The sequence below is a fragment of the Manis javanica genome, chromosome 6, assembly GCF_040802235.1.
Source record: "Manis javanica isolate MJ-LG chromosome 6, MJ_LKY, whole genome shotgun sequence".
Classification (NCBI taxonomy): domain Eukaryota; kingdom Metazoa; phylum Chordata; class Mammalia; order Pholidota; family Manidae; genus Manis; species Manis javanica.
The window spans coordinates 44,535,708-44,548,782 of NC_133161.1; the positions used below are offsets into that span (position 1 = coordinate 44,535,708).

The following is a 13,075-nucleotide window of genomic DNA, read 5'->3' on the forward strand; positions in this document are numbered from 1 at the left end:
GTGGAGGCAGGGACACCAGTTCCAAGACGGGCTGGCCTGGATGTGCTGGGAATGCCCTTTCCTCCGTATCACCCCACTCACCTGGGGAGGAGTCGTTCAGGCCCATCAGGTCATTTGCCCTCTGAATCTTCTCCAGGCACATGGCTTGCTCCTTCTTGAACATGCAGTCAGAGTGCATGGTGGTGGCCTATGGGAACACATGGGGGGTAAGCAGGGAAGTTCATCTACAAGAGGAGAGCAACAGGGTGATTTCAGGGCCCGCAGGGGCTCTGACATCCACTTTGTCATGGATACCATGAGGGTTCTTCTCCTTCACCAACTCACCGTGTGGCCTTGGGTGGCTCCCACCTGTCCCTGGGTCTCAGCTGCATGTCTTATAATACTACTACCAGACACATACGTAGCACTTTACTACATACATGCATTATTCTGGTGAGTATGTGTACGTGTGGCCATAGCACTACAAAGTAGGTACTGTTTTACCATTTTGCATTTTACAAATGTGAAACTTAAGTACAGAAACATTAAGTAACTTGCTCAAAGTCACACAGTTTAGTAGACTGTACATCAGGGATTCAAACCCAGGCAGTCTGATTCCAGAGACCACAAGGCTACTCCTGCACTTCAGGGGAGGAATGAGAGGGTGAGAGAGAGGAGTGGCTGAGAGAGCTATCCTTTCTCTGTCCTAGGGGTTGAAGAAAGAGGTGCAGCCCCAGGAGCTGCAGGTAAAGGAGCAGAGGCAGCATTCAGTGGACGCTACTAGCTGCTCTCATTTTCAATTGCTCCATTTTACAAAAGGGGAAGCTGAGACTCAGAAAAGTTAACAAACTCCTGCCCAGGGTCACACAGCTGGTCAGTGGCAGACACCGGATTTAAGTGCAGGACCAAGCAACTTCAGAGCTCACGCCTAATGGTGTCACTTTAATTCAAAACCCCAGCACAGGAATGGTTCCGCAAGGGGATGTCGCAAGCATGGAGGTGGGCACAAGGCATCCCAGCTGCCGAGGGCAGTGTTCAGGGATCCAGTCTCGCTCTGACTGTAAAGGGGTACACAGGCAGCTGCCAGGGAGAGGAGGGGCTTGCCTGTGGTCACAAAGTAAGGCAGGGCAGAGGCAGGACAGTATTCAGGGCTCTGAAGCCGATCCACCACGGCTGGTCTGGATTCCAAGGTTGAGGGGCAGGGCCAGTGCCTGTGAACCCTCCCCACTACTCCTCTTTGTTCAGGGAGAGAAATGAGCAGAGAGCAGGTTTCTGAGCTCTCACATGGCAAAGAGTTGTGGGCTGGGGATAAATCAAAAGAGCCTTCTGCGGCTCCCACTGGGGCCCTTGCATACAGTTGAGCAGGTTGTGTACTGCACAACTCTAAAGGTTATGTCACCATAACAGATTTGCAAATTATGTACCAATATCTAGTGAAGTCATTACAGGGTCTTGAGGAGGGGACAACCTTTCTAATTCACAGAGAGGCACTGGATAGTTCAGTATGGCTACTGGCAGAGACACCAGCCAGGTGAACTGAGCTTGGCCGAGGGCACACAAAAGACAAAGCTAATCTGGGGTGGGGACTCGGGTGAGCCTGGGACTCCAGCTGGTCACAGAGGGGAAGTTCCTGGGCCCTTACCATAGGCAGCAGAAGGAGAGCAGCCAGGGAGGCCTGCATGATGCTGGCCATGACTCCAGTCAGCCCGGAAGGAGGCTCAGGCCAGCACTGCCTGCCTCCCACTCAGAGCAGCCACTAGTCAGCCCCAAGGTGTTCACAGCTAGAAAGAAAGAGAAGGCATGAATCCTGTGGGTCCAGGGGTAGAGGAGGGGCTGGGATGACCGGCCCTTCCTCCTGACCCCCACGCCTTCCTGCAGCAAGGCTCTCGACCTCCAAGGGTAATCCCCTCCATCCTTCTCCCCTTCTACCAAACAAACATCCACTGAGCCCTTATCAGTGCTGGGCACTGGGACACAGAGGAGAACCCACTGGCTCAGGCCCCAGTCCGAGGGCGAGAATGGTTTGGAAAACTTTCTCCTCTGCAGCAGAGACTCTCTCCCCCAGTCTCCTCCACAGTGACAGTTTCAGCTGGCACATGCACACCCACCTGGACAGGACACTTCCTGGTCCCTTGCTCTCAGGTGCAGGCATGTGATGAAGTCCCCACCTATGGCATGTGGGCACCAGGGACGCATGGTGCTTCTGCTTCACTTGACATGAGGCATTGCATGCTCTTTCGCCCTTCCCAAATGCTCCACCCAGTTCTGATGGTGCAGCAAGGACAGCACCTGAGGCATGGGGAGCAACTCTCCAGAAGCAGCCAGATGACTGAGTGAGCTCATGATGCCAAGCCACCCCACCTGCCTGAAGGGCCTACCTGGCCCCACACTGTTACATGAGAAAGAACTACACCTCGAGCTAACCTGCTCACTCACAAAGGGCCACTCTGTGCTAGCTACCGAGAGGGGTCTGCTAACAAGCATAAGCCCCTTTCCCCCACCCCAGCCCACTTGGCATCCAGGATAAAGCCTTTACCACCGAGATACACAAAACAAAGTGACTGCTGCAGAGCACGCTCCAGACTCAGAGCAGCAGAGGTCCAAGGCCAGAGGCCACTAGTGGGGCCCAGACAGGGTACAGGGGCAGAATGAGGAAGATGTGGGAGCCCCAGCCGATCCCTAGGGGAAGAGGCAGGTCTGCTTCCAGAATTGATCGTTGAACACATTTTCCCTTGAAACTAACAATTCCACATCTGGGCATCTATAGAGAAATATTTGCACTTGTACAAAAAGAAGCATATGCCAGGATATTCGCTGCAGCATCATTTTAAATAGCATCGATAGCAAAAAATGGGGCAACAAAGCATCTATCAAGCAGGCATGGCTAATAGGCCCCAGCACAGCCATACAACAGAATACTACACAGTAATTTAAAAATTATTATTTTCATTACAATTAAATTATTATTGAAAAGATTGAGTAGGCCTGTGACAGGGCCCCACTAACCCCTAGATGCCTGGTTTGGGGGGGCCATGGAGGCTGCATACTCCCCACCAGTAGGCACAGCTGCCTTCGCTCCAGCTCCTTCATGTACGTGGCCCTCTCCCTGCCCGTGCCTCCCTCCTTTCCTCCGGTCTCCCAAAGCTCTCCTTGGCCTCTCCAAGCTCATAATGGTGACAAGCAAGCATCCCAAAAGGAGAAAGAAAACCAGCCACAGGCTCAACAAAAGGGGGCCCCAACACACCCACCCACTGCCCTGCCTGCTCAGGGCCCACTGAGAGGTGCTGGAGAGGCCTTGGGTATCCCCAGGGGACTCTCCAAGAAACCCAGGGGCCGTTGGGATGCTGGCCCAGCCTCCTGGCTAGGGCAGGAGGGACTGGGTAGGCTGGGGAAGCACTGACCACAGCATCCCTGGGCCCCACCGAGGCACTGGCTGTGATGGACCCCCAGATCCCCTCCCAGAGCCCCTACACCCCTGGTGGTCACAGGCTGCCTCTGGCATGACCAGGCCCTGGAGATCCCCAGGAGGCTCAGTCACCTCTGCTACATCCGTGGGGGCCTGAAGCCCTGTCTTGCAGAGAGCTGACACTCCTGAGCCGCCTGGCTATACAGAGGAATGCCTGGTGCACGGCCCCTCGGCAGATGCTGGAGGCTGTCTCTCGGCCAGCAGAGGGCTTAGGGAAGCTAGGACAAGGCAGGAGGCCTCCGGATTGGCGGCGGCTGACTCTCCCACTCCTATGATAACATCAGCCAAAAGCTGGGGAGATGCTGAGAAGTGAAGGCAGAGTGCCCCCACAAGGACGGCAGGCACCTCCAGCACCTGTCAGACCTCTCTGCCAGGGGTGCCTGCAGCGTCAGCCTGTAGCCTGGGACCTGGCCCCAGCACCCGACCACAATCTAGACTCTTTCTGTGAGTCTCAGCTTTCTTAGTCAAGAAGGTGACTCCTCAACTCGGCCCTCTACTTGGCCTGCCTCACGGTCGGCGGGGCGCAGACGAGAGTGAGGAGGGCAATGCGTGCGCACCTGTGCCACCAAGTCACACACTGCGCTCCTTCCTGAGGGGCCATCCTCCTTCTCCTCCCAGACAGGTGCCACTAAACACATCAGCCAGCCCCTGTTTCTGTCACCTCTGCCCTGCAAGCCCCCTGGGAGAGGCAGCCTGGGAGAAGGGAAGAGCACTCAGAGGCGAAGGCAGAGCTCCAGCTCTCAGCAGCACCCAGACCGGGCCCCACAAATGGACACTTGCAACTCCTCTCCCAAGCCCTGACCCTGCTCCCAAGATGCACTCTGACCTGTCTGGTGCTCAACCTGGACTGCCTGTCAGAACCACTGAGCACCCTGGAAAAATACCCCTGCCCAACTAAGGGCTGGTGGATTTCTAATTCTCCCTCTCTCTCTCTCTCTCTCTCTCTCTCTCTCTCTCTCTCTCTCTCTCTCTCTCTCTCTCTCTCACACACACACACACACACACAAATACACAGAAATAGGTCTACAGAGAAGAATTTAAAGACACGTTGGCCCCACACAGATAAAGAGAGACATTTGTTCCTAGAGCATCAACTTGAAGGCATGTGTGAAATACACAAAGGTGCAGATTATCTCAGGAACTGACAGACAACTCCACACACGCACACACACACTCCTTCTGGAAATGCAGAAGTGCACTCACAGGATACACAGCAAAGATGGGTGCAGATGCAATCACACAGTAATTAGGTACTCAGACACACTTACCAGACTACTGATACATGAAACAGCACACACACACTCCTCCTGCAAAGGCACTCAGATCTACAGAGTCAGGTGTGTTTGGATTCAGGTGCAGGCACAGGTATGCACACACATGCTCATTGGGATGCCAGACTTGCAGGCTGCCACCCCTGCTCTAGGCCACTGAACTAAACACAAGCTGGAGCAGAGGCCCCAGCCCAACCAGCCCAGCTCTCCACTGTGTCACTAGGCTGCTTAGGCGGTGGTGTGAGCCAGGACAGAGGTGTGGCCCCAGCCTGGAGTCACAGAGTGCTGGGGTTGGGGTATACTCACCATGGGCCTCCTCTGGAACTAGGCCCAGGATTCCTGACTTCCACTGTTGTCCTCTCTCTTTTTACTGAGATATAATTGACATACAGCATTATATTAGTTTCAAAAGTACATGACTTGGTATTTATATATTTTGCAAAATGATCACCACAGTAAGTCTAGTTAACATTGTCACTGTACAGTTACAGAATGTTTTTCCTACTCTTTTTGTTTCTACTGTTGTCTTCCCTTGTTAACTCTCCCCCTACCACAGTGCCCCCATGCCCAAGTGGAGACAGACACTCACCAGTGACAGAAAACGTGGAAGCCCCCAGGCCTTGGCCTGCCCTCTCCTCCAACTCAGATGGCGACCTCCGGATGGCCTTCTCCAGCCTCTCCAGATGATAATCTCTCCAGCCAGCCTGGCACTGTGCCCTACCCCCATCCTTACCCCCGCCCCCAAGGGCACCCTGCACCACCCTTGCTGGACAGCGCTCAAAGTGTCCCACCTCAGGCCCCCTGCCCCAGCCCTGGTACTCCTCTGAGCCGCAAGCACAGTTCCTCTGCCCTCTAAGATGTGTCCCCTGCGTCTGCCACTCACAGCCCTCAGCTGCTCCTCCTCCTCTCCTGGCTGCCTCCCTCCTCGGGACTCTCCCACGCTGCCAGTGACCTTCTCCAGGACAAGGCCAGACCTGGCCACTGCAGCCTGGGGTTGAACTCTCCCTTCCCTGAGGATGGACACTGCACTCTCCCCTGCAGCTACATAAGTGGCTAGAGGATGACCTGGTCACCAATATTCCTAGGCTCCCTTTCTTGGGTCCAGCCTCTGCTGGGGCAACTGGCTTCCACAACTGCTCTGAAAACAAACTCTATCTCCTGACATTTATTAGGGTGAACCTGGGAATCATTTTGCTAGTTTTTAACCTTAGGGCCTCAGGCAAGTCACTCAGTTTTTCTGTACCTCAATATGATTAAATGAAAACAGGAACACTACTAATTCTATGTCATGTGCATTACTGGGAGGCATCCACAAATGTACAGAAGTAAACTACAGAGTACATGGTGTACCTTGGCTCCCAGTAAGAGCTATATGTGTTTTAACCCTTACCATCACCTTACCGTTTGCGTTCAGGTTTTTGTAGCCTTGTGCTGTCACCTCTACCTCAAAGCCCTGTGTCACATTCAAAATGGGAACAGCAGGCTTGCTGCGGCTTCGTTTGCTAATGACTAACATTTATTAAACCAGCTCAATATGTGCGAGGTACTCTTCCAAGCAATAAATATGCATTAACTCATTTCACCTGCTGAAAACCTGTGAGGTAGTTACTAGTATTACATTCATTCTATAGCTGAGGTAACTGAGGCGCAGAAAGGCTGAGTGACTTCCCCAAGATCATACAGCAAGTATGTGGTAGAGCTGAGAAATGAACCCAAGCAAGCAGCCGGGCTCCACAGCTGTGTGCTCCATCCCTATGCTCCTGCCACTGTTATTGGCTAAAGGAAAATCAAGCTCAGAACCCACTGGTACCCCATTAGAGATCCTTCTCACATCCCTAGGGACTAGTCAGGCCTCCGACTATCCACTGCCCAGATTGCTATATCTGAAGCACCTCCTTAGGAAGAGTTCATTATAGACACAACATTTCAGGCCTGAAATAGACTTTAAAGGCTACTCTGTGGTACTGTTACCTGCAGGGAAACTGAGGCCAGAGATGGAGGACACTTCCTAAGGTCACACAGTACAGTCCTGGAGTCCTGCCTGGCAGGAACAGATGTGTGACAGATACCTGGACTGGAAGGGAGTCTGCTCTCCTTTTTAGACTTGAGAGGGCCTGCCCACCTCAGGCGCCTTCAGCCCAGTGACCAACCTGGAGCAGGAGCCGACAAAAGCAGCTGTGTCTTCTGGTGAGCCTCTGTGCTAGACACAGGAAGGCAGCATCATCAGCAACCCGCCCGGAGCCAGAGGCCTCAGGGCCTCCAGCTTTCCGCAGGAGTGGGAGGGGACTCAGAGACCCTCCAGCTCTGTCCCCACTGCCCCACATCCTTGCAGGGCCCTTGCTGCAGCAGCAGGCTAAGGATGGCCTAGCTCCTAGGATGGGGCACTCACCCCTGTCCAGCAGTTGTTCTGGCGCCCTGAGGGGGAAAAGCTCTTAGTCTTTCTACCACCACATCCTCTGGGGCCATCCCTGGCCTAGTGGAAGCACCCACAGTGGAAAGGCAGCGCCTGAGCCACGTAAGCCATGAGTCCTTCTTCTGCCCTCACAGGCTCGGTGCTCTCTGGAACACCTCCTTTTGGACTTCTCTGGCTGCTCAGCACCCCCATTGCCCAGCAGTGGGTAACCTGGACATGGAAGCTCCAGGAGAAATGGATCACTGGTCTCCCCACCCCACCCTCACTACATGCTCCCTTTACTAAATGAAACCTGAGCAGGACCCGCCCTTTTCCTCCTCACCCTCCCAGTGCACAGAACCAGGCAGAGAAGGCTGAAAATGAGACACTGCTCCATCCCCAGCTCACCCCTCAAAGGGAGGGCACTGCGCTTGCTTCCAGGAAGAAAAGGGGAACCTCTAGAGCATCTTTGCTGTTCAATAAGGTCAGAGTTGATAAGGACACAGCCCAGTGCCTGGGTGAGGGGCATCCTGGCAATTCTGAGATTAACCCTTAATACTGATGCTCCTCTCTGGGGTTCAAACCTTCCCCTCGCACAGCCTGATACTGCGCACAGCAGGTGACAGAAGCCAGGTCCCCAGAAGGGACCCCAGTGATTTCACCCAAACCCTGCATCTTACACATGGGGAACCTGGGCTCAGGGCAGGGAAGGGCTGGGCCAGAGGGCACAAGTGCACATCGGTAGTGTTACTCTCATTTCCCTTGTGAGGGTTTGAGGCCCCAAGAAATGAGAAGACTTTCCTGAGGTCAGGTTGCAAATCCCTTCCACACTGGATAGTAAAGGCAATCTCCTGCCCTGGAGGGGTCCTGAGAGTTGTCTGCCAGGGTAAGCCCCGCTGGGGCAGACAGGAGAAGTGGGAAGAGGAAGGGCAAGGAGGAAGAAGATAAAAGGGGGAAAAGTAAAGGGGCCGGGAAGTGCTGGAAGGCCACGGGAGGTGTGGGGTGAGAGGTGCCAAGTCAGTAGACAGGAAGCCAAGACTGGGCACTTGTTCGTTGATAGTTTACTGAGCAGCCACCAGGCAGGGGGTGGCCCCAAAACAGATGAAACTGAGAGCACCTCTCTATCTGCTCCACCTGCCCAACCCTAATTAACCAGCAGTCCCTCCTGAGGGGGTAAGGGCCCCTGGCAGGGAGAGCCAGCTCTGATTTCCATGTGCCCCAGTGCCTGGCACAAGCACAGAATACTCAGAGTTCTTGGTGGATGGGTTTGGGAAGTGGCTTGGAGATGCTGAGGGCCACAGCAGAATATCAAGAAGTGGGGGTGGACAAGAGGGTAGAAGGCTGGTGTCAAAGTGCAGTTGCCAGGGGCACCACAGACTCTTGCCAAGGGAGAGGGCTGAGAGCTCAGAAGAGTTTTAAGCAGGGGGGTGAAGGGATAAGCTTTGCATTTAGGGAATATTCCTCACAAGGCCAGTGAGCTGAGTGGAAGGGGGAAAAATATAAGCAGAAAACACACATTGAGGCTGTTTTCTGGATTCAGGGTAGAGGTGATAGGGGCCTGGATGGGGAAGGACAGCTGGAATGGAAAGAAGGGGACAGAATCCAGGAACTTGGGCAAACGGGAGAGGAAAATTTGGCCCATCGTCAGGGAAATGGCAGAAAGAGATAGGAAGAAACTGAACACAGAGCCTGGTTCATGACACAGCCTTAAATCAGAAGCTGGGAAATTCAGAGGTACCTGCAAAGGAGCTTTGTATTTCCTTCTCTCAGCCAACCTTCTGCAGTGCCCATTAGTCAGGAGGAAGGGGGACGGCCGCTAATGCAATGCATGAACCTAAGACAAGGGCATCTAGGTATTCCTCAAGGCCAACCTGACCTGCCACCACCACCTCCAGGAATCCCACCCTGGCTGCACCCACCTCCACTGACCTGACCATTCTCTGAGAACCACCAACCCTAGACCTCCCTCCTGGTGGATGTGGGCATGGACCTGGGCACAGAGACTGAATGGGAAAGGGAGCTCAGGACCTGTTGGGTGAGCTTAAGTGATGTGATGTCATTTCATTTTCAGTGTAAATGCTGTCTCCAGGTGTCCTTAGAGTGGGAAATTTATCACATGGGCCCAGCAGAGGCCTGTCTGGGGTGGGGCACTGAGGCCAGGCAGGGAGCCTTTCCTGACACTGATCCATTAAACTGATGGGCACACTGAGCTCCAGGCAGAATTGAGAGTCATATCCAAGGGTCCTCAGAAGCAGCTCAGGCTCCCAGGACTAAGCCCCTCCCTTTCTCAACATTTATACCACTTCTCTAACATTACAGCCCAGGGATTGGTACACCCTTCCAGCAGGGCACATCCAGTCACCTATTTTTGTACAACCAGTGAGCCAAGAATGGATTTTACATTTTTAAATGGTCAAGAAATAATTGAAAGACTCTCATTTCATGACACATGAAATTCAAATTACAGCATCCATAAGAAAGTTCATCACAACATAGCCATGCTCATTTGCTTATGTATTGCCTGAGGTTGCTTTTACAGTACAACAGAAGAACTAAGTGGCTGTTACAGAGTATATGGTCATCAAAGCCTAAACTATTTACTTTCCAGCCCTTCACAGAAGAAGTTTGCTAACCTTCACTCTAGTCTCATGCTCTAGTCTCCACTCCATTAAATGTGAATTTGGACTTCATTAAGGAAGACTTTTGTGATTTTTCTTGGGGAAAAGTCTGAATCCCCAGATGTGTCTAGATCCAAGTGAGAGGGTGTGTCCCAATGTCCGGTTTGCCATTCTGTTATTGAATTTTTTACCCCCAGCAATCTGGCAGGTATCATAGCAAGCTTATGTGCCTCCACAACAGTGTGTCACTCGCTCTCGTGTGTCACTGTGGGGGTGGCTGTCACCATGTGCCTCTGACGGCATCCAAGGCTGGGTACAAACACATTACAGTTGAGGAGTTTCCAGCTGCATGTTGCCAAGCAGCCGGACCACTAGGCCCAGTAATGTTCAGACCTCGGACTGTTAGGTTCCTCCATTCAGAGGTAGTCCAGGCTTCCAGGGCCTCTAGACGTACCAGGCAGCCCTGGTCTGGGGCATCAGACCTCTGCCCACATACTTCCTACACAAGAAACCCACTGTCACCCTATGTGTCAGCTCTATCCTGGGTGCTCTCAGAGGAGGCAGGCCTCCCTGGCACTGAGCTGGGCTTGTGCTCTGTGCTTGGCACACCGTGGTTTTGCCCTCTGGCAGACAGCACAAGGTGTCCTCCACTTAACTGGTGCCAGCCTTTGGTCAATGAAATCTTCATCCCTGGGAGGCTGGAGACCTGGGACACTCAACCTAAGGCCATATCCCCAGGAAGACCTTGTGGCTTTAGCAATTGTCTCTCCTTGCCTCTTAGTACACACACTGACCTGTAAACAACCATTTGGTGTGCCTGCTTATTCAACACAAAGTGAGAGAGTGTCCCATGACAGAGAGGGGTGGCCACATGGCAGAGGATGGGTCCCAAAGCATTTCTCCAATCAAACCCCTGCCAGCCTGAAGCTTACCCAAAATAGGACCTTACTGCATCCTTTAGCTTGATTAGTCCTCAGAATGCAGGAAAGGGTTCTTCGAGAGACTCTGCAGACACCTGCCCTCCCTGCATATAAGGGCAAACTGACTCCACCGGCCTTGGCCCAGATACAGACCTACAGATGAGCTACTTATGGTGAGGGAGGGAAGGGACTGGGTCTGCCCCCCTGGTCACTCCACACACACCTGTTGATGGATTGGTTGGAAGGTCAAGCTCAGAGCCTGCCTGTGTTATGCCGCTAATTTGTACGTTCAGATTCTAGCCTGTGTCTGGACTGGCACCTCTGCTTACCCTCCCCAAGGTCAGTGGGGAGGAAGAGCCCCAGATTCGGCTAAGGACTGAGGGCTCTGCCAACAGCACCTTCACCCAAAACAAAACTCAGATTGGAGCCTCCTGAAAATCTGAGTGTTCCCCCTGCTCTCCCACCCCAGGCACATAAACAGTTCTTCATCCCTTTCAGAGGCCCCAGTCACTCAAAAGCTTCCCGGCTGACCTTAACAGTTTTCTGCCTCCGGCCAAGAGCAGTCCCAAGACAAGTGGCCCTCCACAGACTCTGCAGCCTCCACCCAACCCTCAGCTGCCCCCACAGGCCCGCTCACCAGAAACGCCAAATACTGTTTTCTTTGGGAAAGGACGGATGGCTTTGTGGGGCACTCTAAGGCTAGGGGAGGTAATGATGGGAAGATTGACGCACCTCCACTAAAAGCAAAGAAATGGTCTGGAGAATCAGCAGGAGTCCACCACCCCTCCCCCGGCAGCTTTCAAAGGGGGCCTGAGCTCCTTCCAGGGGTAAGGCCCTACTCCCCGGCTCCACGTGAAATACAATCAGCTTCTGGCTGGGCTCCCTCCAGAGCGTCCACCTCCATTCACTGGCGCCCTGGCGGCTTCTGACTATCCCGCCGCCACCAGCCCCTCACCCCCGCAACCCGCCAAGGTCCGGCCCCAGATGTGGCGCCCCCCTCCCGCAGCCGCAGCATGAGCCTGCGCCTTTAAGGCGGCAGCAGGGGTCTCGGACCGGCCCACTGCAGCCCGGGGAGGCAGGAGCGTTTCTCCCACAGGCCCCCGTAGGGCGTTTCCTAGCGGGACCACTTAAGTCCAGGCTTCGAGACCCCAGCCCCGCTGCAGAGCGGGAAACAAGAGTGAAGACGCTCTTTTGAATAATCCCAAATGTGTCACTATGGAGCGTGGCATTCTACGCTGACCCCTACCCCACCCCCTACCCAGCATCGCTTGTTCTCTCCTCAAACCCCGAGAAGACTGCAGTACCCAGCCCCCGGGGACCCTCCAGCGCCGCCTTCCCGATCCGCGTAGGCGCGTTCCTCTGGCTCCCTCCGGCCGCAGTGCCTTCCCTGCCCCGGGTCCTCCCTTCAGGCACGGGGAGGGGCGCGAGGTAGCTAGGCCGACCCCACCCCCTGGGGGCAACAGGGACCAGTCTCCTCAAGCGCGATCCCTTATATTGGGAGGGCACGGGGATCAGACTGCCATCGAGAGAGGGGCAGCAGCCGAGGGGCTTCATGTCGGATTCCGGAGGTTGCCCCCGAGCTGGCCAGCTGGCTCTCCGTCGGCGGAGGACGCGGCTTGCGGAGACCGCCAACTGGGAGGAGGGGGGTCTGCAGACCCCAGGGGCGAAGGTTCTGGAGTCTGGGGCGGGCGGACGGGGCGTGAACAGGCAGCGGAGGCGGGGCGGCCCTTACCTGCTCACAGCGGGGCCTCGCCACTGGGCTGCTGGCTGCGGGTTGGCCCGGGGCACACTCCGCGGGGAGGAAGCGCAGCTGCAAGTCCGCGGCCCGCGCCACCCGGGGATGCGGAGCGTGTGCGCCAAGGAGCGCGCGCCGAGCCCGGGTGTCCGCGGTCGCGGCGGCCGGTGTCGGTGGGTCCCTGCGTGGCGGCTCGAATGTGTGCGCACGCGGGGACCGCGCTCGCCTGGAGCCGCCGCCGCCGCTGTCAGTCACCGCCCGGGCCGCGAGAGCGGCGCCCCCTGCCTGCCCTCTCCCGCCCCGCGCCGCGCGCCAGCGCTGCCGGGTCTGACCTGCGGGAGAGGCGCCGCCTCCGCCGCGAAGCCAGGCTGAGGCTGGATGGAGGCTACGGACCACCGCCTCCCCGCAGCGCACTTCGCGGGCTGGGGGTGGGGTGCAGGCCAATGGGCGCCCGGGGGAGGGGTTGGGGGCGAGACCCCGCCTCTCCGCGGACGGCGGCAGGAATTGCAGAGCAGAGACCCCCGGGGAGAGGAAGCCGAGGCGACGACCCCTCACTCTTTTTTTTTGCTGGCCTTCCGGGACTCGGAGTAGGGCTTTCCCCGGGGCTTACCGTCCTCATTTCCACACTTCCCAAGATAACCATGAGCGAGAAAGTCCCTTTCTTTCTCCCTCCCACGTCTTCACGATTTCCTGT

At 55.3% G+C, this 13,075-nt stretch overlaps 1 protein-coding gene across 8 annotated transcripts in view; it reads right to left on the reverse strand.

Annotated features, from left to right (window-relative positions):
* The window catches only part of ADCYAP1R1 (ADCYAP receptor type I), a 50,605-nt gene extending 37,833 nt beyond the window's left edge, over positions 1 to 12,772 (reverse strand). For 4 of the 8 annotated variants that reach the window (XR_012132221.1, XM_017665192.3, XM_017665188.3 and 1 more), the window contains exons 1-4: positions 12,379 to 12,772; positions 5,023 to 5,086; positions 1,622 to 1,760; positions 82 to 187 (exon numbers count right to left, since the gene is read on the reverse strand). Coding sequence is in view for 7 of the 8 variants with exons in the window: in XM_017665192.3 (XP_017520681.2) it covers positions 82 to 187; positions 1,622 to 1,672 (157 nt within the window). In the remaining variant the exon portion in view is untranslated. Of the gene's footprint in view, positions 1 to 81; positions 188 to 1,621; positions 1,761 to 2,087; positions 2,269 to 5,022; positions 5,087 to 5,305; positions 5,453 to 12,378 lie in introns of those variants that run through there. The other 4 variants (XM_073238641.1, XM_073238643.1, XM_017665193.3 and 1 more) reach the window with 4 other exon arrangements.
* Positions 12,773 to 13,075: the final 303 nt, after the last annotated feature.